Source organism: Borostomias antarcticus (genome assembly GCF_949987555.1).
Source record: "Borostomias antarcticus genome assembly, chromosome: 23".
NCBI lineage: Eukaryota > Metazoa > Chordata > Actinopteri > Stomiiformes > Stomiidae > Borostomias > Borostomias antarcticus.
In genome coordinates, this window is record NC_140256.1 from 14,565,874 (window position 1) to 14,591,200 (window position 25,327).

General features: G+C 44.7%; 1 protein-coding gene across 1 annotated transcript; it reads left to right on the forward strand.

The window, feature by feature from the left end:
* Positions 1-2,640: 2,640 nt before the first annotated feature.
* On the forward strand, positions 2,641-24,545 carry ptar1 (protein prenyltransferase alpha subunit repeat containing 1; the record flags this gene model as incomplete). Its single annotated transcript, XM_084456940.1, has 7 exons — positions 2,641-2,726; positions 5,931-6,100; positions 6,510-6,576; positions 9,810-9,914; positions 10,963-11,200; positions 23,182-23,516; positions 24,179-24,545. The coding sequence occupies 7 exons, from the start codon at positions 2,641-2,643 to the stop codon at positions 24,543-24,545; spliced, it is 1,368 nt and encodes a 455-aa protein (XP_084313066.1).
* Positions 24,546-25,327: the final 782 nt, after the last annotated feature.

Genomic DNA, 25,327 nt, shown 5'->3' on the forward strand with positions numbered 1-25,327 from the left:
TATAGACAGCCTTGAGGCTTTAAACACCGATCAGTTGGTTATAGGCAGCCTTGAGGCATTTGTTTAAATGTATTTGTATTTAAATGTATGTGTAACACTGTACATAGTAATCAGTTTAAGTATTTTGGGGGGAGACAACAGATCAGCGTTATCCTGTCAGTACCTTTTGCAAGGAAAGCTAATGATCTGACCAAATATAAACAAGTCAAAAGTATATTTGAAGACCATTGTGTAATAAAAATATCCAAGAAATGTTTATGGTTGTGTTTCTTCCATTATACATGTAAAGGTTACTTCTTGATGTATTAACATTTCAACAAAGTGTAATATCTACACATCAGACACATTGTCTTGATATGTCTACAGGTCATGTACAGTAACTTGGAAGGTCTTAACACAACACGCAGAGCGCTTTGGACATGTAACTCCCTTATCAAGTAGTCGTTAGTCAGACACATTAAACAGTGAAGCTTTCATAACCGTCTCTGAATAATTCCAATGAAGCATTGTGAACCAACATGTGTGTTCCGTCTTTTATGCCTAATTGCAAACTACAATGTCCATTAGGAATGTTCTTTTACTCTAATGACTGGTTTTAGGTATAGTGACATTTGTTCTTTGACTGGGAAGACATTACAAGGAATGACACACAAACACCAATTTAATTCAAGAAAATACATTTAATAAAAAATAACAAAAACAATAATGGAACAAGATAAAACAGTTTTTTTTGACTGAGGCTTCTAGAAGCAACATCAGCCGGTCCTCCCTCTCCTTAAACAACCCCCTTTCCTCCCTCCACTCAGCCTTCATCTCTGCCTTCTCTCTCCCCCATTCAACATCAGCCGGTCCTCCCTCTGGAGGACGGCCAACTCTTCCCTGTTTACGGGGAAGAGAAACACCACGCTGAAAGGCTTGGAGTAAGTTAACTAACGTATGCATTGTTGTTCAGAAGCAATCCAGCGGTCTGTTTACTTTGGATATTGATTTATGTAGGACCTACATCTTAGAAGCTGGGCTGCAGGGGACGACGGAGACAGCCTGGATAAAGCACGCAGAGAACCTTGTAGCCATGTACAAGGTGATTTTGATCTACAGGCTACATGATAGCAAATATATTGATAGGGACTCACAGTTTGTATGACACTAGAAAACTTATCTAACCTCATAGGACCTAAAGAGCCCCAGAACTGGGGTCAGCACAGAGGGAGGGGAGGCCACAGCCGCTTCGTGGAAGTGGTACGGGGTCTTGGAAGAGGCGATGGGGGCCACCTCCCTGTAATACATCCAGAAGTATTATGGGACAATGAATACTAATATATTAATATATGATATATGAACAGTTGAACTCGTTTAAATCATGGAATGAACAGACAATTGTTTAAACAACTTCAAGTAACGTTAGGCTCGGTGGCTTAGGTTAGCCATTTAACAACTCATCACAATTTCGACATTTCTTGCACATTTCTTAAGCGATCATGGTCATATTACATGGAAATGTTAGTCTGTTTCTCTCGATTCTAGCTATAGAAACATCTAAGATTTGACATGAATACGTTTTGAGCAAGAGCCGTCTGAACACCTGTAACGTTAGTAGCCTATTAACGTTAGCTGGGCTAGCTAGCTAACGTAACGTCCACCACAGAGATCAATGCAAGCAGCTAGCTATCATGACGTTCTTTTTCGAAATGTCATTTCTACCCCACCTATATACCCAAAACTGCAATTGTAGCTCTGTGTCTTTATAACTAAGATATCTGTCCGAAAAAATAATTTTTCCATCGACAAATTAAGTCAATACTTACATTTGAAAACTCCCGCTGCGGTCCCGGAGATCTCTTCGTTCGCCATCTTTTTTTATTTTTCTCACAGCCCAGTGACGTATCACGTCTCGACTTCCGGAACAGTATGCTCTGGACTATGCTACATTTACGCCCATTTTTTCGCCGATTTCGCCTACTATATAGTACCTACTATATAGTAGGAGAAATACAGTATGCACAGTTTTGATGCAGCATGCTGCATCTCGCCTACTATATAGCAAGTAGTATGCAATTCGGACACGGCCACTGTTTTATATCGGCAGCCGTTTGATACACAGATAGGCCTACAGGTTTGGTTTTATAATAGTAATACACAGATAGGCCTACAGGTTTTGTTTTATAATAGTAATACACAGATAGGCCTACAGGTTTGGTTTTATAATAGTAATACACAGATAGGCCTACAGGTTTGGTTTTATAATAGTAATACACAGATAGGCCTACAGGTTTGGTTTTATAATAGTAATACACAGATAGGCCTACAGGTTTGGTTTTATAATAGTAATACACAGATAGGCCTACAGGTTTGGTTTGGTTTTATAATAGTAATACACAGATAGGCCTACAGGTTTGGTTTTATAATAGTAATACACAGATAGGCCTACAGGTTTGGTTTTATAATAGTAATACACAGATAGGCCTACAGGTTTGGTTTTATAATAGTAATACACAGATAGGCCTACAGGTTTGGTTTTATAATAGTAATACACAGATAGGCCTACAGGTTTGGTTTTATAATAGTAATGTGGCGCGCGACTGGGTCGTTACTGACCCGGATGAAGTTCACAGCGGTCTTCTACGTCATTGGTGCTCAAAAATGGCTGAGTCGGAGGAGGAGGTGGACGTTTTGGTCCAGAGAGTTGTTAAAGATATCAATAACGCCTTCAAGAGAAACCCGAATATGTACGTATGTTTTATTCATTAGAATGACAATGTGATCTGCTACAACACAAAATGCTGATTACAACATGGAGACATTAGCTAATGGCTATGCTAGCTAGCCAACGTTAGCTAACTATGTGTGTGACAGCGGCTCAGCCTATTTCCTGGAATAGTGCTGTTCCTAGTATGGAACTTGGCTGTTACGTGGTTCATATTTGCAAATTGAATAATTATTATGGGGCAAATTAAATTGTTATTGATTGATATTATATTTGGACTACGTAAAATGCAGCAGGCCAAATTAACACGACGTTGATTAACGTTAATCATGGAACTCGAATCTGTGCTTAGTTGCAGCTCTGGAGGGAAGGAAAGAGTTATGAGTCACATAGTTTGGCTTGGCGACGTTGAAGCAGCTTGTAATACTAACTCTACTCGTTCCATCCATATGAGCCATGCATAGCTACCTGTCCCTAGCCAGCCTAGTACTCCTCCATGCATAGCTACTTGTCCCTAGCCAGCCTAGTACTCCTCCATGCATAGCTACTTGTCCCTAGCTAGCCTAGTACTCCTCCATGCATAGCTACTTGTCCCTAGCTAGCCTAGTACTCCTCCATGCATAGCTACTTGTCCCTAGCTAGCCTAGTACTCCTCCATGCATAGCTACTTGTCCCTAGCTAGCCTAGTACTCCTCCATGCATAGCTACTTGTCCCTAGCCAGCCTAGTACTCCTCCATGCATAGCTACTTGTCCCTAGCTAGCCTAGTACTCCTCCATGCATAGCTACTTGTCCCTAGCTAGCCTAGTACTCCTCCATGCATAGCTACTTGTCCCTAGCTAGCCTAGTACTCCTCCATGCATAGCTACTTGTCCCTAGCTAGCCTAGTACTCCTCCATGCATAGCTACCTGTCCCTAGCTAGCCTAGTACTCCTCCATGCATAGCTACTTGTCCCTAGCTAGCCTAGTACTCCTCCATGCATAGCTACCTGTCCCTAGCTAGCCTAGTACTCCTCCATGCATAGCTACCTGTCCCTAGCTAGCCTAGTACTCCTCCATGCATAGCTACTTGTCCCTAGCTAGCCTAGTACTCCTCCATGCATAGCTACTTGTCCCTAGCCAGCCTAGTACTCCTCCATGCATAGCTACTTGTCCCTAGCTAGCCTAGTACTCCTCAATGCATAGCTACTTGTCCCTAGCTAGCCTAGTACTCCTCCATGCATAGCTACTTGTCCCTAGCTAGCCTAGTACTCCTCCATGCATAGCTACTTGTCCCTAGCTAGCCTAGTACTCCTCCATGCATAGCTACTTGTCCCTAGCTAGCCTAGTACTCCTCCATGCATAGCTACCTGTCCCTAGCTAGCCTAGTACTCCTCCATGCATAGCTACTTGTCCCTAGCTAGCCTAGTACTCCTCCATGCATAGCTACTTGTCCCTAGCTAGCCTAGTACTCCTCCATGCATAGCTACTTGTCCCTAGCTAGCCTAGTACTCCTCCATGCATAGCTACTTGTCCCTAGCTAGCCTAGTACTCCTCCATGCATAGCTACTTGTCCCTAGCTAGCCTAGTACTCCTCCATGCATAGCTACTTGTCCCTAGCTAGCCTAGTACTCCTCCATGCATAGCTACTTGTCCCTAGCTAGCCTAGTACTCCTCCATGCATAGCTACTTGTCCCTAGCTAGCCTAGTACTCCTCCATGCATAGCTACTTGTCCCTAGCTAGCCTAGTACTCCTCCATGCATAGCTACTTGTCCTAGCTAGCCTAGTACTCCTCCATGCATAGCTACTTGTCCCTAGCTAGCCTAGTACTCCTCCATGCATAGCTACTTGTCCCTAGCTAGCCTAGTACTCCTCCATGCATAGCTACTTGTCCCTAGCTAGCCTAGTACTCCTCCATGCATAGCTACTTGTCCCTAGCTAGCCTAGTACTCCTCCATGCATAGCTACTTGTCCCTAGCTAGCCTAGTACTCCTCCATGCATTTCCCTTCGAGAGAACTCAATGAGCCTCCTATCAGTGCTAGTAGCCTTTGCCATCTAGCTAGCTAGCCTCTTCAACCCAAAAGTAATCGGAAACTAGTTCGGGTTTCTTTTAGAAATTCTATGTTTGTATTCCTGTGTCCAACTTTTCATCTCCTGGGTAGCATGGATAGGCTATAGCTAGCTATCACGTGACTTTTGTTTAGTCTAAACATACAAAGGTAAAAACATACTGTTGAGCTTTGTGTTAAAGTAGCCTATGCGATTTTCCAGATTACGCATTTTTTCCAGTATGAAAGTTTTGTTGTTTCCTACCATTTCAGAGCTTTATATTTTGGTAAGCTTTAGATTTGACAGATGAATTTAAACTCCTTCCCAGTCCAAGAATGCTTTGTGGCATATTGTTTACGGTTACAGCCAATATCCAAGTAGTACAGCCAATACGCTGTTGTACTCTTATTCTTGTTAATCACATTTGGCACCATGTTACCTTTTTACTTGTCTCATAGAATCAAAGATGTGAGATTGTGCCAGGCGTGTGTTGTTTTGTAGCTTCTCTGACTGACTGACCTGAATTAGCGCTGGCCTACATTCTTCCTCCTAATTTAGAACAATGTGTGACCATTACAACTCTGATGCTGAACAGTCTAGTCGTTGCCACCCTCTTTCTGTCTTGCCCGTAAATAAGGGAGCCACAAAAAGAAGCCAATCGAAGCCGTGAAATGTACAACCTTGCAGGTGAACTTGCATTGTGAGCTCTGCTGAGCGCTGTCATTTTAGAATGGCTTTGCTGACTCAATGACCCGGAGTCCTGAGTCCAGTCACACTGACAAGCCAACCCTTCCCCTGTGTTTCTTTCCGTGCCAGGTGTTGCTGTAAAGTGTTAGTGAGAGAGTGAGTGAGTGTGTGTGTATAGCTGCGTAAAGCTGCACTTTGGGTTGGGCTCAGTAAGGTGTGACATGGAGGTGCATGTGTGTAAACGGGCTGCTTGCTCTCAACCAGGTTTAATTCCAATCCAGTGTGTCGGGCATTATTTGAAGCGCCGTCTCCACTAGAAATACTAAAAGATGGCATTTCTAGCTCAAGTTTTTCAAGCCCCTACTTCCAGATGTTGAAACACGTAAAAATTGTGAAACGATTCAATCCCTACATACGGTAGGCCTATTTGTTGACAGTGCGCATTGCATCTACACACATGCGAGTTTAAGCAATGACCCAAGCAGATCCTTATCTACCCTCCTCCCCAAGTGATGAGATCGGTCTGATCCCGTGTCCGGAGGCTCGGTACAACCGCAGCCCCATCGTTCTGGTGGAGAACAAGCTGGGCGTGGAGAGCTGGTGTGTCAAGTTCCTGCTGCCCTACGTCCACAACAAGCTGCTGCTCTACCGCCAGCGCAGGCATTGGCTGGACAGGGAGGGTAGGGAGACGCCTCTGTTTATACTCTACGCATGTAAAGCAGCAAAGCAAGTTAGGAGACATATTGGGTTGTGGGCATGTTCACCGTGCAGACCCTTTCCTTTGCACCTTACAAAAACACAGACCCAAGGCCGCCATTGTTAAGAGTTTGCATTGTGTATGTACAGTAAACTAGGCTTAACAGCGGTCTGGAGGTCTTGTGCAGTTTTTGTATGAAAGCTGCTATTTTTACAAATAAAGTGTATTATTATTATTGTGAGGGAAACCAGGCTTAACAATTTATTCTTACCTTGAGAATACCAAATTGCCAAAAACATAATGTTACAACAGCCTTCCCCCCATGTATTATAACTTGTCTTCGCTCCCTCTCTCTCTCCCCCTCTCCCTTTATCCCTCCCTCCCTCCTCCAGCCCTAGTGGATATCACCTGTACTCTGCTGCTGCTGAACCCAGACTTCACCACTGCTTGGAATGTCAGGTATGGATAGGGATGTCACGGTGTGGAGTGTCAGGTATGGATAGGGATGTCACGGTGTGGAATGTCAGGTATGGATAGGGATGTCATGATGTGGAATGTCAGGTATGGATAGGGATGTCACGGTGTGGAATGTCAGGTATGGATAGGGATGTCATGATGTGGAGGGTCAGGTATGGATAGGGATGTCACGGTGTGGAATGTCAGGTATGGATAGGGATGTCATGATGTGGAGGGTCAGGTATGGATAGGGATGTCACGGTGTGGAATGTCAGGTATGGATAGGGATGTCATGGTGTGGAGTGTCAGGTATGGATAGGGATGTCATGATGTGGAATGTCAGGTATGGATAGGGATGTCATGATGTGGAATGTCAGGTATGGATAGGGATGTCATGGTGTGGAGGGTCAGGTATGGATAGGGATGTCACGGTGTGGAATGTCAGGTATGGATAGGGATGTCATGATGTGGAGTGTCAGGTATGGATAGCGATGTCATGGTGTGGAGGGTCAGGTATGGATAGGGATGTCATGGTGTGGAGTGTCAGGTATGGATAGGGATGTCATGGTGTGGAGTGTCAGGTATGGATAGGGATGTCATGATGTGGAATGTCAGGTATGGATAGGGATGTCATGGTGTGGAGTGTCAGGTATGGATAGGGATGTCATGGTGTGGAGTGTCAGGTATGGATAGGGATGTCATGGTGTGGAATGTCAGGTATGGATAAGGATGTCACGGTGTGGAATGTCAGGTAAGCAGAAATGCCCTAAAAAAAAATAAAATAAAAAATAATGGCTTGGTGAATACACAGTGTATGCCCGAACACCGAGTAACACCGGTAACACCGACAACCGTGACAATGGTATGGACCATAGACATGGCTTGTTGACGCAGCACTCCCTCCACGAACAGAAAAGATGTTCTTCTCTTCCGGTTTCTGCTGGTCAGAATGAGAGGAAAAGTGTGTCTCTCTTTAAGTTGTAACCCACTTGAGTATCAAATTCGAGAGATGTTTCACCGATGTTGACCTTATGGTTCACTTAGAACAGTGTTCCGTACGAGTCTCAGTCAGTGTCAACTGTGTGTTTCGACTCTGGCCATGTTTGCACTAGTGCTCTTTCATTGATTTGTGGTTTGGAGAGGAGAAACCAATCTCGGTTCACACTAGCATTTTTAGCACCGTTTCAGAAATAATAGGGACTTTAAGCAACGACGGTTTTCAGGACTGCTACGGTGGCTGGAAATATATCTGCTATGACGCTATCGCTGTAGCGGTCAAAATCGTTAAGCAAACAGCCGACCGGTCCCTACGGCGAAGCGTCTCTGAGACGTTGTAGCCACTACGCGAAACAGGGTTTTGCTGTCGTAGAATCAGCTGCTACGGCAGGCAGGTTTATCTATCGAGCACTGATCCATTTCCGGTCACAGTAGCGGCCCGTCATAGTGGTCGTTGCTTTAAGTCCCTATTCTCTGTCCAACGCTCCTGTATTACAATACAATAATTCACACACACTGGGCATGCGCATGTCGCAGGAAGCGTTTACAATACACCGCAACCCCGGATTTCGAATCGGAAAATTGTTTTTCGAATAAAATACTATTTTCCTAGTCGTATATTAATTATTCAAGTTTTGTCCAAAGATACTGTTATAATATTGTGCTGATATCGTGAACCCAATATTCTGTATCGTATTGTGAGATTAGTGTATCGTCACACCCCTACTGTATAACAATATTTATATAGCCTTGTCACAGGCAAGTTATATTGAATGTCTTCAGTTGGACACTGATAAACTGCGGGTGCTATGACCCACATATCTGGCCCCTCATCAGTGAGCAGCTTTCATCTCTGGCCTGGTTCTGCTGGGGATCTGGAGGAGGTCCAACCACTGTCCTGTTTCCCTGCTTCTCTCTCCTATAAGCTAGCCAGCCCAGTGGCATGGCAAACTTCCTCTGACCCAGCTAGTACACTGATTGGCCAATGACCTGGCCAGACTTTCGCCTCTATATTAGAACCTGTTTTTAGAGCGCTGTATATGTCATGGACTATTAAGGTTTATATCCGGGTGAAGAAGCTGGCAAGGGAGCCCGTATTACTTGGCAGTTGAGAGTTTGATCTCTGCAAGCATTGTGCAAGGGGACTGAAAGCCAGTTGCTGAGATATTCATTTAATCGTCCCTTTGTCGTATTAGAGACATTTTTGTGTGTGTACCGTGTAGGCCTACACATGGTTCCGATGTGTAGTTTATCCCTCTTTAGTACTGTCTGTCATCATATTCAAACTTGGCATCTTAGTTTGAATGGGTTAAAAGCCACCTGTTTAGATGGAGGGAATAATGCCAGCAACTGGCTGTATGCAGTGCTGTCCTGGAGATGGCGCCACTTCACACCTTTTCTCACTATATGGCACTTCAGCTTTCATCAACATCAAGGATCTGTGTCCAAAGTCCACACATAAAGTGTACTAGCGAATGTACAAAGAAAGGGTCTTTCAACTGGGGAAATACGGTCACACCAGAACAATTATTTGCACTCGCACAAAATGCTGGCAATTCTATTTCGAAGTCTAGGACATTTCGGGAGCTTCGTGCCCTGTGCAGACATATTCAAGTGAAATAATGCACCTCTCTGCTTTTATGGCCCCACTGTCTGCTCCGTGCGTCATCGCTATGGTAACTGTGTGTACTCTGATAGTTTGCATTTTATGTGACGGATGTTTAAGAAGGTCCCATACAGCCAACCAGTCACACTATGCGGCAATGGCAATCTGTGACAATGTCTGGGAACTAAAGTCAGGGGGTGCTAGACACGTCTGCGACACCCCAATCCCACTTTTTGTTGTAGACCTGTCATACAACTACACCTGTCTCACTGACCGTAGCTCAGCCTCAAAGGGGCGCTTTCATCTATTTATTGATATGTTTGTTTACATCAACCGGGTGACGTAAAAATAGCATTATGTAGTGGCTGTAACCCAAAAGAAGTGTGATGATTATGTATTAGATCATATGCATTTCATTTGCATGCACATATATTTTTACATTGTATTCGTGGTGGATTGATAAAATATTGAATAATAAAGTTTGACCACAAGCTCTTCTTGCCTGTGCTTTGACAAGGTTCTATCTATATCAAGACTGTGCCTCCGTGAAAGCACAGAGGACACTGACCGCAGAGATATGTACTCCTCTCAGGTGCATTGAAATGCACTAAATCAAATGTGTCTTCTCTCCCAGGAAGGAGCTGCTGCAGTGCGGAGTCCTGAGCCCAGACAAAGACCTGTACCTGGGTAAACTTGCCCTCACCAAGTTCCCCAAGAGCCCGGAGACATGGATACACAGGTAGGTCACTGGGAACCGAAACTATAGGCACGTGCGGGAACAATAGATAATTCCGATATAATGAGACACATAAAATCACTTACTGAATATTAAGTGTCATTTTTGAACTCTGAGACCATTTTCAGTGATGGTAGTCATTTTGAAAGGACACGAGTATCATAGATGATAAAAGCGGGACTATCTTCTCGTAGTACAAACCAACACTGGTATGGTAATGTATTTATTTGTGGACATTGATGTGAAGCCTTGTGGGATACATAGATCTGTTCCTGCAGTGTCTCTAAGCTCTTTACTATACCTGTAATGAGTATACAGTGCATGTCTTTGTACCAGTAGAATAAAATATTGAAGTCGCTCATGTGCAGCATGGTGGAAGCTGTCGCCTCACAGCAAGAAGGTCCCCGGGCCTTTCTGTGTGGAGTTATCGTGTTCTCCCCGTGTTCTAGATGTGTGTGTGTTGTGTGCAACTCTGTCGCTGCTCACTCACGCGTGTGGCTTGAATAAAGACCCCCCCCCATAGGTCCAGAATTATGAAGGGTTTAAAATGCAATTTACCACAACTTACTCAGGCGGATAGAGAGAATAGGAGGAGGGAGGGATGGAGAGAGAGGGTGGAGGGGGTGGACGACCCTGTTTACAGTGAAAGTTAACCTGTGGGTCCTGCATAACACTCACGTGTGTGGGGGGGACTAGATCTGACCCATGCCATCTTAACCCCAGATGAACCCTTGGGCCACTGAAGGTGGCCCAAGGAGAAGGCTGTTGTACTGTAGGGTCACCATGATGGTGAAGGATTTGTTTGTCTGTCTTCTCTTGCCTTGAACCTTCTTAGGTTGCTTTAACAGCAACAGGTGAAAATTAGCCAGGGAAAACAGGTGAAAATTAGTCTGCTAATCCTGGCACATTTACAATTGTAAAATTGTTGATTAATGTACAATGTCCCTGAATCAAATAAATCAAACAAAACAAAACAAAACTCTTTGAGGTCTTTTTGTGCATGCACGTCTGTCTAAGTTGTCCCTGTGTGTCTGTGTGCGTGTCCACCTAGACGCTGGGTGCTCCAGCAGGTCCTACAGGAGTGCTCCCCTTCAGGTGCGGACAGGAAGGAGCAGGGGGAGGCGGACCGCCGGGGCGCTGAGCAGACGCTCCTCTGCGAGCGTCTCCACCGGACCCTGCGTGATGAGATGAAGGTGTGCGCCGACGCCGCCGGTCGTTACCCCAGCAACTACAACGCCTGGTCCCACCGCATCTGGGTGCTGGAGAACATGGCCAAGGGCAACCTGAAGGTAGGAGGCAGCGACGCACGGAATCAACCATCATCCAATCATCATTTCCAAACATCAGGATAAATGGTAGTGTCATGTTTTTAAAATAATTTTATTGGGTGTTTGTAAAACAGCTGTGTCCGTAGAGAACCAGGCCAGCCTGGCTTATGTGCGTGTCTGTCTTGTTTCTGTTCAGGACTGGTAGGACGGAAGCTAGTCATGCCACTGAAATAGCTGTGAATTGAAATTATATGAAATAATGTCTGATAAATTAAGGTAGCCTGGACACATCAGTTCCAATGCTAATCCATCACATAGGAGAGGTAGGGGTACACAGGTTTCCCGTGTGGTGTGGAGGTGAGACTCCGCCCCCTTGGGACAGAATGGGTCAGGGGCAGTGCAGAGCCCTCTGGGCAATCTCCATGCACCCACCAGACCACTCGGGGGCTAAGTTGTGAGGTCTGTAGCAGTGCCAGTGGTGTGGTGGTGAGACTCCACCCCCTCGGGTCAGAGCAGTTTAGGGTTAGTCCAGTTACTTCCATGTACCCACTGGTGAAAACCATGTTTCTCTAGCCCACTCAGGGGCCGAGTTGTGGAGTTCATGGCATGGATAGTGGCGTGATGGCGAGATTCCGCCCCCTCGGGTCTGAGCTGGTCGGGGACAGTGTACCTCTCTCCGGGCCACCCACCTGCCCCCACCAGTGAAGACCCTGTGCCTCTAGCCCACTCGCGTCATATTGGGTCGGGTATGTGGACCCCTCTCTGGGCTACCCACCTGCCCCCACCGGTGAAGACCCTGTGTCTCTAGCCCCACTCAAGGGCTGAGTGGTGGGGTCCGTGGCGTGGTGGCGTGACTCCGCCGCCTTGGTTTATATTGGGTTGGGGTCGGGGGCAGTGGAGCCCTCTCCACAGCACAAATGCACAAAGCGCTTCACAATACAAATAACACATAAAAAGGAAGAAAGAGCGACATACAAAATGCAATACGACATACAAATAGAAAAATGCAAGCGCAGAAGCAAGCAGCAAATGCAAGAGCAGGAGCAAGCAGCAAAAGCGTCTGCTCTGGACACTGCCTCTTGTGGTAGCAACATAGAACTGCAGGTCAACAACACGACGGAGGAAGCCAGGGAGGGAGGGAAGGAAGAAAATAAGGAGGGAAGGAAGAAAATGAGGGAGGGAGGGAGGGAGGGAGGGAGGGAGTGACAACCGGACATTTGCTATCATTGGTGCGCTGGCTTACAGCCAGGGACAAAAAAAAAAAAATTTCTGCAGCTTCAGTGCTCTCTCCTTGGTGTCCAGTAGACCTGTTGTCCTCTTGCATTCAACCACAAACCAGGGTTTACTCTAGCAAACAATTGCAATATCTCTGCTATTACACATTGGGTGCTTAAAAAATGACAATTTAAAAACTAAATAAAAGTGCATTAAGGTATGAAGTGAAACAACCCAGTGATTTTGTTGTGGGCAGCCAAAATGAAAACATTAGAAAAAAAAGTCAGTCCCTGCAAGCCATTCAAATCTCCCGTGTCACTCTACGTCACGTTCAGGGACCCTGCTAGCTAGCATAATGTCTTCGCACGGAAAATGCTCTGTTCCTGGATGTACTAAGTTGCACAGACTGTCTCCCAAGCTCAAAGGACAGAAGAGCTGAGTGGATACATTTTATTTTTGATGGCAACGTTCCTGCTGAAATTGGCAAAACACTGGCAGTGTGTGCTAGCCATTTTTTGCCGATTGCTTTTCCAACCGGGGTCAGTACAATGCAGGATTTTCAGAAACTCTTTCTGAATGATCAAGCAATACCAACTGTCTGTGGAAATTATGCAGAAACTGTAAGTAATTATGCTGTGTTTTTGTTTGCATATAGTACTAACGCTAGCTAGCTAAAACGAACAAACTCCCCTTTTGCCTCAACCCGGATGCTCGTCTCATCATATGTTAGAGTAACATTAATGCAGGGCTCTAAGCTAACATTTTTCACTAGGAGCACATGTGAAAAAAGAAATTTAGGAGCGCAACAAAAACATTGAAATAACACATTTTTATTAACAACACACATATTAGGCCTACTGCCAACAACAATAAACAATAATAACCTGCTCACCATAGGAGCTCTCATCCTCTCCTACTATACTATTCACACACACTTCATCATGTGCATTGGTCCTAATGAAGACTATACTATTCCCACACACTTCATCATGTGCATTGGTCCTAATGAAGACTATACTATTATCACACACTTCATCAAGTGCATTGGTCCTAATGAAGACTATACTTTTCACACACACTTCATCATGTACATTGGTCCTAATGAAGACTATACTATTCACACACACTTCATCATGTGCATTGGTCCTAATGAAGACTATACTATTACCACACACTTCATCATGTGCATTGGTCCTAATGAAGACTATACTATTACCACACACTTCATCATGTGCATTGGTCCTAATGAAGACTATACTATTACCACACACTTCATCATGTGCATTGGTCCTAATGAAGACTATACTATTACCACACACTTCATCATGTGCATTGGTCCTAATGAAGACTATACTATTACCACACACTTCATCATGTGCATTGGTCCTAATGAAGACTATGGCCCAATCCCAATACCCCCCCTTAGCCCTAGCCCTTGGCCCCACCCCTACATTTTGTTGAAATGCCATTTAGACTAGGCTAGACTAACATTTTAAAATTAATTCATTTTATTGGCAATTAGATAATTAAAAAAAAAACATACTGATAATCATAAAATGCTAATATTGGCCAAGCTGAATATCTGTCTATCCCTAATTTTAGTTTCTTCTGTGCTTGTTTACTCTTTGAAAACTGACAGAATGATGAAATGGACATTTATTCAGTTTGTGAGATACATCAGCCTTGATCACCTCTTTAGGAGACGATAGCCTTGTTCTGTTTGAGATGGAAGCCTACAGTACATCAAACCCTGTCAGTTTGTGAAGGTAGTCTCTATCAAACCCTGTCAGTGCACTAGTTTGTGAAGGTAGTCTCTATCAAACCCTGTCAGTGCACTAGTTTGTGAAGGTAGTCTCTATCAAACCCTGTCAGTGCACTAGTTTGTGAAGGTAGTCTCTATCAAACCCTGTCAGTGCACTAGTTTGTGACGGTAGCCTTTATCAAACACTATCAGTGCACTAATTTGTGACGGTAGCCTTTATCAAACCCTGTCAGTGCACTAGTTTGCGACGGTAGCCTTTATCAAACCCTGTCAGTGCACTAGTTTGCGACGGTAGCCTTTATCAAACCCTGCCAGTGCAGGCGATAGCCTAGGCTATATCAAATGGAATTATGTGGCGGTCAGATTAGGCTTTTAAAACAACTAGATAAATACCAGAATGTCTGTCACAAAATGCATGTTCATCAGACATTAGAGAGCACCCCCCCAATCTAGCCATTTAGCAAAGCTTTTTTGTCTAGTACCTTGATTTCTTGCATTCTCTAAAACGTCTACTGCATATACTTATTTAAATTTGCATGACTGCTTGATGCTGTCCTATTTTGCACTCATCGACTTTGCTCTATGGGATACCACTCCAATTCAAATAGGCTAGACATCGTCTTGTCACATCTTGTCCTCGTCCATCCACCAGTCATCAGTCATCGTCGATTACGTCGTATCACCCAAACCTAGTAGGAGAGTATGGTCTCTCTTTCTCCCTCCCGCTCTTTCTTTGGCTCCATTTTCTCTGTCCTTCTGCCTCACTCTCTCACTCCGCATCTGTCCTCTCTCTCTCCCCCTCTCACCTGTACAGATGGTCCCCACATTGTTGCAGGAAATCTCTTAAAAGGGCTTGATATACTGATATAACCTACTGCTGTATGTTCTCTGCTGAGAATAGGCTTTACTGTACAGCAGTCATAGACTAAGGTGTGTTGTGGCCATTTTTCTTCACTAAACTAAATTTTATTTTTGTAAAAACATGTTTTTCTAATGCTTTTAAAAATGCTTACACTTGCGATGCTCACTTGATGGATGTTCTTGGGCATGTTGAACTGAGGGAGGCTGGCTGACCTCTGCTGTAAGCAGGGTATAATGTATTGGCAAGGTCAGTAGGTGGCCCTCTGGCTGGCATATAATCAACAGCATGTCAATAGAGTGGTTGTAAGTAAATCCCTAAGCTAGGGGGTCTTCACTTGGGGTCTCCAGGGGCACTAGCATCCTTCAGCTCAGCTCTGACCCGCTTACATTATATTTACTTAGTTATTACATTACATTATATTACATTAGTCATTTAGCGGACACTTTTATCCAAAGTGACTTACGATAATTGCATTGAATGTAGGAAAAGCCAATGTACTACTACTTGCCAAGTGCATCTCCTTTGTAAAACAAGTGACTAAGAGCATAATCTATTGTTGAAGGCAAAGTGCAAGAAGAGCAATCTAAAAATACATTGGGTGCTTAAGAGGGAGGATCGTGGTAGTCTTGAAGAGGTGAGTTTTGAGCCTGCGATGAAAGATGGGCAGCGACTCTGCTGTCCTGACGTCAGTGGGCAGTTCATTCCACCCCTGCGGGGTCAGGACAGAGAAGAGCCGTGACCGTAGCTGAGAAGGTCATGGGACAAGGCTACCTTAGAATAGAATTCAGTGGAGTACAATACAATTGTACTGGTTGTGATGAAGCTGGCTGGCACAAGAGAATTGCAACTCAAAATAAAACTGCATTGATCATAAATCCTTATATGATACTAGACGATGTGTTTTTAGTGTAAAACAGTTTTTAATAGTGTGCACGAATATCCTATTATTCCCCGTAAATCCAGACCTGCTTTCTGCCCAAAGAAATGGTGATGGCAAGCTCGCATTTAAACTGTAAAAGTGTGCAAGAAATTAATTAAGATTTAGACTACTCAAAAAAAAGATGTTGATAAGTTTAATGTTTTAACTACTTAAGGCGAGACACGGCAGGTGAAAACATAGTTTTTCAAAGCTCTGGTCAAATTTGAGATTTTGTGCTATTTTGCTTCCATAACATGTCTTCTTTCAGACTAGTGGAAATAAAACATCAAAAATACGCATTTAGATGTTTATTTTACTTCATTTAGTCTGTTTGCGTCTGTAGATTCTTCCTAAAATCACCAAAAGTTAGCATTTTTTCGCAACGATCCAGAGCGCGGCCGTCTTTTGGATCCGCTCATGTCATATATCATTAGAGAGATCTCTCTCTCAAGCCTGATGTTATCGCAACCAAACCTGATAGTTTCATTTGTATCAGCAACCAATCGTGGAAATACAAAGGCGGGTTTGATGCTAAACGTGAAATCTCATTGGCTGTTGTTGATTTCTGAGAACGTGATTGGTTCAGATTCGTCACGTGACGTGCTATGACACTTTCAGCGGGACCTTTAAAAATCTCAAGATGCCGACGCCAATTAGTGTAAAATGCTCACAGAAAAGACGACAACAGTTGTCACTTGCAAGGTGTAATCGGAAAAAGGGAATGGAAGAGAAGGGAAAGCAATCGAATGAAGCAGACGGTGAAATTACTTCACAAAGTGCATCGATGCGCAAGCTGTCAGCCGGACAACAGGAGAGAGATAGCGGGAGTGACCAACGTGCCGCACAGCAGTGGCTCATTCATGTCGCGCGTTTGAATGAACTGATCGCCGGGTTGATTTGTCCCAATTGTGCAGGGACAGGGCTTAAAATAAACATTGATCCACAGAATCGTGGGTTCTGTAGCAGTTTGCTTCTAGAGTGCAGTTTGCGTGAAAGAGATTGCTACCGCAAAAGTGTGTATACATCTCCGCGCCTTGAAGACGCAACCAGGAACGATGTCGCATTTGATGTCAATGTGCGGATGGTGCTCTTAGCACACGAGTTAGGATTGGGATATGCAGCTCTCAACAAGATCAGCAAGGTGTTGGGGATTCCCAGGCTTCATCTTAAAACCTACCAGAGGCATGACAAGAAAGTGACAGGTAGGCTATGGAAACAGGACTGAGATAGATGTCTCACTTTCTCTCTCTCTCAAGGATTTGTATAGCACATTTCATACATAGCCTACTGTAATGGCAACACAATGCACTTTATAGATAGAAGGGAAGGGGTGTGTGCATACTAATCATACCCCTAATAGGGGAAAAGTAAAAAATAAAAGTTCTAGCTCTCTCTCTGTCTCTCTCTCTCGCAGTAACATTTGGCTTTCCCCGCAGTGTAGGCTATTTGTCTATATTATGGCAAGGCTCCACTGTTGCGTGTTGTAGCCTATAACATGGATGAAGTAATGACCCACAGAATAATATAGTGAATAATATTTCATTCAGTATTTTGTGTATTGTGGTCAGTTTTACTTTATATCAATAAAACACGACCAGATGAAGAGTTAGTGATACACTTCATTTTAAAATGTATGAGACAAATATGACATGACGAGAGTGACGGGTAGTCTATGGAAACAGGGTTAGATAGACCTCTCTCTCTCTCTCTCTGTCTGTCTGTCTCTGTGTCTCTCAAATCAAACTTGATTTATATAGCACATTTCATACATAATGTACATAATGGCAACACAATGCACCTTAGAGAGAGAAGGGAGAGGGTAGGCTATGTACTGTATATACTTATCCTATCTCAGTATATTGTTGTCTTTTTTGAATTGCATCAATAAGGCTTGGTCAGATGAAGAGAATCACTATACATTTCATTTCAGTGGCAGAAATTGAGAGAGGGCTGGAGTCACTGCACAGAACCAGGGAGCAGGTCAGCAAAAGCTGAGGCCATCACGGTCAGTGTGAAACGTAGGCGCAAGAGCATGAGCACAGCTAAGAAACTGAAAAGGCATCAGCAGGAAATGGATGAGGGGCCTACATATGGAGCAGGCATGGAAAACTAGGCTGTAGACAGGCATGGTCAACTAGGCTGTGTTATAGAGGTAGACATACAACAAACTAGGTTGGCAGTTCTACTGGTGGCAGTGTGTGTGTGTGCGCGTGTGTGTGTGTGAGAGAGAGACTGGTTCTATTCAGTTCATAAATGCTGTGTTATTGTCATCAGTTTTTATGTTTTAGATGTTCAATATTGTTGTTTCTAATGATTTGATTAGATATTGTGTCTGTAAATAGTGCTTTCCAACAAAATGTATGGAATCATATTTTAAAAGCCTGTTTTCTCAAAATGAGTTTTTTCTCATACTCTGAGATCAAAATCTCCACTTCAGTAGCACTTACATACACCAAACTTTCCAGTTGTACTCCCATCTATGTTCTGAAGGCTTTTACAGAGGGGTTTGTTCATATGTCATTCAAAGCCTGAATTATATAACATTTTATTCCTAAAAACATGGTGAAAATAGATTTTTTTTATGGCTGTTGAACTATTTTCTGCTTTATGGAGTGATAAAAAGAGATATCAAAAATCCCCTCTGTAAAAGCCTTTGACTCTAATATGTCAACAAAATGAAACAATAATTTTTAATCTGGCTTTATCCAAACTTCAGATTTCTGTTCTGGAAAGTTATGCAAATTAGCGCATATTTGATTATAATGCCTAATTTGCATATTTAAACATAACATTTCATAAAACTTGTAATACAAAAAAACATTGTCTTATCATAAGTAATCAACTGGGTAATTATCATGGTGATACCTATTAAATCATTTTTTTAGCCTATTCACCTGGGGTGTCTCGCCTTAAAGTGAATTGGGAGACACGCTCTGATTGGCTCAAATGTGAATGTCAGACGACACTGATTCATTTTGCCAAACTGGCTACAAAGCGAGCCTGACCACCCCCGTTCAGCTGTAATGTCAGCTGACTGGTAGGAATAGCCCAAATAAAAGATCCAAAAACGTAGATTTAGTTTGGGATTTTTTTTGTGGTCACCAGTAATTCTCTATTGTGAAGAAGTCAGTTGAGAGACTTGGATTGTCTGGGATTACTATGAAACGCTGTTCACAAACGTGATCCTCTACACCATGGGTTCCCAAACTCCATCAATGTGGGCCTCCCCTCTGAAAACAGTGACACACCCGCGCCCCCCCAACCCCCCAAATGTGTCCATTATGCAAGGCAGCGTTAGCTAGCCCATAATGTTACACAGCTAAATTAGCTCGGTGGCACCTGTTGCTAGTTATGACGTTTTTGCACAATACATTCATGCCTGCGGGGGGAGGCTCTCTCTGCATTATCCACAAATTTAGTATACATCTCTCCCATTATTTATTTTGATCTTCTGACCTTTAAAATCTTGTTTCATTCATAAAAACCATAGACATTTCAAAGGCCAGGTCCAGCCTGGCTTATGTGTGTTGGCTGGCTTGTTTCTGTGCGGGACTGGTAGGACGGTAATGTCTGATAAATAAAGATGGGTCTTGTCACCTGGACACATCAGTTCCAATGCTTCCAATGCTAATCCAGCACAATGAGAGCGGGATAGCCAGTTAGCTCATGGGCTCACAACATCTAGCAGCTGCTTCCATAACATTAATGGTAGCGATCAGTGGCTAAAGCAGTTACACTGATGATAACATAAAGTCATCCCCACCAGGAACCCCGGTCTCCTGGGTGGGAGTCCAATGCTCTCACCACTACTCTACTTGTGCAGTGGAGATCGGCGGGTTGGTTTTGGTGTCCTTCTTCCAGTCCCTAGTGTGGGTTGGGGTTAGAATAAGGGTTGGGGTTGGGACAGGATCTGATCTATAAGGCAAGGGGTAAAGGTTGGAGTGAAAGGATGAACATGTGGAGGTTTGGGGTAGAGTCCCATAAAGTCATCCCCACCGGGTCTTCAACACCAGTCTCCAGGGTGGGAGTCAAATGTTCTCACCACTACTCTACTTGTGCAGTGGTGGGTTGATTTTGGTGTCCTTCTTGATTTTGGTGTGCTGGGACTACTGCCTCTTGTGGTGCCAACAGAGAAATGCAGGACAACATTGTCCGCAGTAACGGAGGGAGGGAGTGATAACCGGACGAATGCTATACTAGGTGCGCTGGCTTACAGCCACGCACAAAAAGGCATCAATACATTAAGCTCATTTCTCCATCACCACCTAAAGCTGTGCCAGTCAACAGTCAGTCTAATCACTGAGAATAAACCACATGTAGGCGTAGAGCGACCGGTGCATCACATCCTATACAAAAATGAATTACTATAGGATTTGAAGTGTCCTACTCCTATTGTAATGAGGACTGTCTATAATGCAGTAGCGTATCGTGGGGTCTTGCACAGGGTCTTCTCTGACATTGTTTTTACTCTCAATGCCCCCCCCCCCCCCCGCCCGTACACACACACACGCAGATAGGGAGAGAAACTACGCACGTAGGGGTCAGTGGAGTCTGGTGGGTCCTAGAACCGGGTAAGCCAGGACCAACGAAGCACGCGCGCACAATTTTTTGGGGGGTGCGCTGTCAAAGCGTGCCCTGATGGGTTTCACAACACCATAAGGGCTATTATTGGCATTTATATGTAAAAACATACAGGAAAGCTATAGTTGCCTAGGCTACTGATGTTTTTTTTAAACACATCAACAAAGGGCAATAATTTGAGAGCGAGCGAATAAGAGGGCAATATTTAGGCCGAAACAACCAAGCTTTTAGGGACACACTAAATAAACTACAGAGCCATTATGACAACAATGGCCAAGCACCACGAAGAGAATGACAGGACGATAATACACCCCCTTAGGACACAGCACTCAATAGCCTACTCCCCTACTTCACTAATCAGTGTTTAGGCTACTAGCCTACTAGGCTACTAGGCGTATTAGCCCACCGCTCCAGGTCTTGATTTGGTCTTGATTTGATTTGGTCTTGACTTCCGTAAGCTAGAATCATTTTATCTGGCCTACAATGTTAAGTGAATAACGAGCTAGTAAGACTGGTGTCAACGGACCGTAACGTGGACTGTATTTTCATGAGGAATGTAGGGGGCGACGGAGCACTACCAAAATGCTAAACACGGATGAAAATGAAGCGATATGGCAGAATACAAGTACAATAATATTACATAATTATTATTACAATAATAAATACAATTTAAGTCAAAAACAGTCTGAAGGTCGATTTCAGGCTTCCCCTTATGGTGTCAGAACGATGGCTTATGATCAAGTTTTCAAATCCAGTTTTAATTGGATTTGTATGGGTAAGACAGGCTTACCCTGGCTTATAGGAGCAATCGCCACTGGTAGGGGTACCAATAATTTGCAACACTTGGGACAATTATTTGTTCCTATCAAAACGTAAACAACTAGAATTCCACACCAAAACGAAGTCCATTACACCGTGTCCTAACTGCTTGCGACGCGAGCAACAGAACGCAACGTCGCATGCTTGCTGTCCTAACTGAAACCGTTAAATGTTCTGTTACGTCATTTGTCTATATTCCCAACTGAAGACAGACGCCTGTCAACGCGAGCGACAGGAGGAAAATAGGAACAGGGCGAGCGTCAAAAAGGCAGTTAAAACGTCGCGCTTCAGGCTTATGCTCTATGTAAGCACAACTAGCGATTCATCAAGACAGATTGATGAAAACAACCGTTTCGCGGCAGAAAATAGATTTTTAGAAACTGCATTCTAAGTGCCCCGACCACCACCATTACATGGATATACTGGCTCGCGCTGGATTTTAAATGTGAGTCAAACGTCTTATAATATGTCGTAAATAAGGTCCAGGTTGTCAAAAACAAGCATTGTCCTTTAATGGCTTGTAGCCACAGGCGACACCAGTTCTGAAAAGGCCGGTTTCCTCTTGAAACTAATAAAGTTTGTCACTAGAGCGCCGATTTGTAGCCTACACCCGTAGACGCAACAGCCAGACATATTGATGGTATATAAAATACTAGTCTTTGCACTAAAATACGGCTCGCTCTGAACTCGTCTGTCTCCCCCTGCTTCTGTTTCAAGAATGCGTGTGCATACATAGCGTCTATAATGAACAAATATGACCCACGCTCTTTTTTAACAAATGCTGGGTTTTGAAGCCTCAGCGCTACCAATAAATAATTATTTAGACACGTTCTTTCCGAGTGAATTTTTTTTCCCGAGGTAGTCTGCTTCTGTGGTGGTGGCGGTGCTTTGAAGCTTCAACCCAGCATTTGTTAAAATAGACCCTTTTGCTTAGGTAAGTGAAGTTTCATGTTTATCTGACACTTGTAGGATAAATATGAGCGCCTCTCCTAACTAGGCCAACACCGATTTATTTTGACGGCGAAATGAATGGACCAACAAAGGACTGTTGTCTGGCATGAGCGAGCGGAATGCTGCAACGGGACTGAGAAGGGCTACATTTCAACCAGACATTCCAGTGAAACCAGGTAGTCAAAATAACTTACCTGATATAAAATGGCACCGCAAACGCAAGCATTTCTGATGATTTCCTCAGTCCAGTCTGTACGCTTAATAATGGCGATTTCGTCTGTCTTCCTCTGCTACTGTTTCAAGAATGTGCACACATACTTGTGCTGACTAGGCTGTAAAAGGGTCTATAATTAACAAATATGACCCACGCTCGTTACATAACTTCTACAACATCCAGTGACAAAATATGTCAGGTACCTTGGTATGTCCACACCAAGGATTGAACTCACAACCTTTGCGGTGATAGGCAGCGCACTATCCACTCGGCCACAGTCTTTTTCTTTTGATGTTCTGGGACCACTGCCTCTTGTGGTAGCACCATAGAACTGCAGGTCAACAACGCCAACAGCGACAGAGGAAGGGAGCGACAAAAAGGATTCTCTCTTCTAGGTGTGTCGGCTTACAGCCAACACACAAAAAACATGTTTTTCCTCTTTTTTTTTCTTCTAACCATCCCTCCGCGCCTCCCATGATTTTCTTTGGGGCTCCCCAGGGGAGGCCTGCCTCACAGTTTGGGAATGCCTGCTCTACACTGATCCTTTTGTGCTCTAGATGGAAGTATCTGACAGTGTATCAACGATCCTCTTCCTTCTCCCTCATGTCCTCTCCTCTCGCTCTATTGCTCCTCCCTCCTCTACTCCCCCTCTCTTCCTCCTCTCTCCTCCTCTTCCCAGGTGCTCCATGACGAGCTCTCCTCCATGCGTCTCTGGGTGTCCATGCACGTGTCGGACCACAGTGGCTTCCACTACCGCCAGTTTCTGCTCAAAGCTCTGGTGAGGGAGCTCAGCCAATCCCTGGGCTCGCCTCTGCACGGCCCCGCCACCGCCTCAGACCCTCGTCCTGCACACCACCCCCACCACCAGGCCAACGGGGAGCCCGCGGCAGCAGCCACACCCTCGGAGGAGCAGCCCTCATTGGTCGCTGTGCCCCAGCTGTTCCAGCAGGAGATGGAGCTGTGCACAGACCTGATCCAGTCCTACCCTGGCCACGAGACCCTCTGGTGTCACAGGTGAGGGGTCTGTCTGGAGACTAGGGCCAATAGTGTTGGATCGATAGTGAGAGATAGAGGGATGGATGGAGGGAAGGAAGGAAATGGTCTAGGAATGGTTAGACCATAGCCTTCCCTCTGGAATGGATAGACGTTGGTTGGTTGATTGATTGATTGATCGATTCATTGATTGCTTGATTGATTGATTTAGAAATATAGATGAAGCGATGGATATAGAGAGGAAGAGCTAGATTGAAAAAGGGATGGAGGAAAGAGTTGTTGTTTTTTTGCCTTGAGCTGAAGACCAGCTGCTCTGTGAACAGTGACAGAGTTGCTCCTGCTGAGCTTTGTTTTGCTTGTGCAAATTGAGAGATGCCATGGCAACTGTGCTCATGCCGACGATGCTGCAGTCTGTCTTGATTAGCGTACCGTCAAAACCAGGGAGGCACTGAGTCACACACTGGCCCTCAGGCTTGCCTTTATTCATTCACACACTGACATTTTTGTTAACTTAGTTTGGTGTTAAAATGTGTTTTAAAGGATTAGTTTGATGTTGAAATAAAGGTTTTAAAGTTTTATGCATCTCAACATGTTAATTAGAAGCCTGGTTTACCAGCTCTGTGTAATATTGCTGTAATGTTGTCAATGTTGGTAACGACCATCCTTCTCCCTTCTGTTACTAGGCGGCACGTCTTCTACCTGTGGCACTACTGGAGGAGGGAGCACTACAGCGGCAGCGGGAGTGAGTCCCCCCACCTCAACCACGCCGACGGGGGCCTGAGCCCCTGTGCTCACAGGGCCCCCTCGGGAGGCGGCGGGGGTGGGGGGGTGCAGAGCCAGAACGGACAGGCCCGGGCCATGGAGGTGGACGGGGTCCCGGACCCCCGTGACACCAAGCGTCTGAAGAGGGGACCCCCGGTGCCCTGCCCCCCCGCCCTGCTCTCCGAGCACGGCTTCGTAGCCGGCGTCCTGGACGGCTGTCACAGCCCCGAGCAGGGGCGCTTCGCGCTCGCATACAGGAAGTGGCTGGACTCTGTGATCGGCCAGTAGCCTGGAGAGAGGACGCCCCGCATCCTGCCTCCGTGTCCAGTGAAGCTGGGCGCCAGGTTGAAGTAACCCGTAGGTGCAAACCCCCCACACAACTCCTGACCTTGACCATTAGGGTGGGTGTACAACGTAGGACTGACCTTGGATCAACGTCTTGGGGCAACTTCTTCCTGTCGGCTCGGAAACAGACACTGGGGTTCTCTGATAGGTCATGGTAGTTGGGGCACACCCACTGCTCCGCTTCCTCCCTCCTTCCTGGAAATGTCTAGACTCTGATTTGTCAGCAGAGCTTTGTCTGAGCCAATCTGCCCCTTCAGAATGGAAATTTGTTTTTGGCTCACAAAGCGGCTCACAAAGTTTATGGCTTGCTTGTGTGTGTTGTAGTTTCCGCCTTAGTTCAGGTACCACAATACCTCAGGTCTCTCTCAGTATTGGAGTTTACCAATTCTGTCAAGTTGTTGTTTTTATTTAGTCATTTGTATGCGTTTTCAGCTTCACACTTTAGTTCCATCGTCTTCCACAGAATATCTTGTAGCAAGATGGCTAAACAAAGCTGCCAGATGTTGCATGTTACCCAGCATAAATCCTGTTGCGGTTGCGTTTCTTGAGCGCAACATTTTGTCAGTAATTTTCTGCAAAGAAGTCTTCAAACTACAGGGTAGTGAGAGAACAATAATACAGAGAGACTTTGAAACCATATTGGGTTATATCAGCCATATTTAAACAAGAGCACAGCACAATGACAAAACAGATTGGGCTGTAATGCTTCTGAATGCTTTCACTCT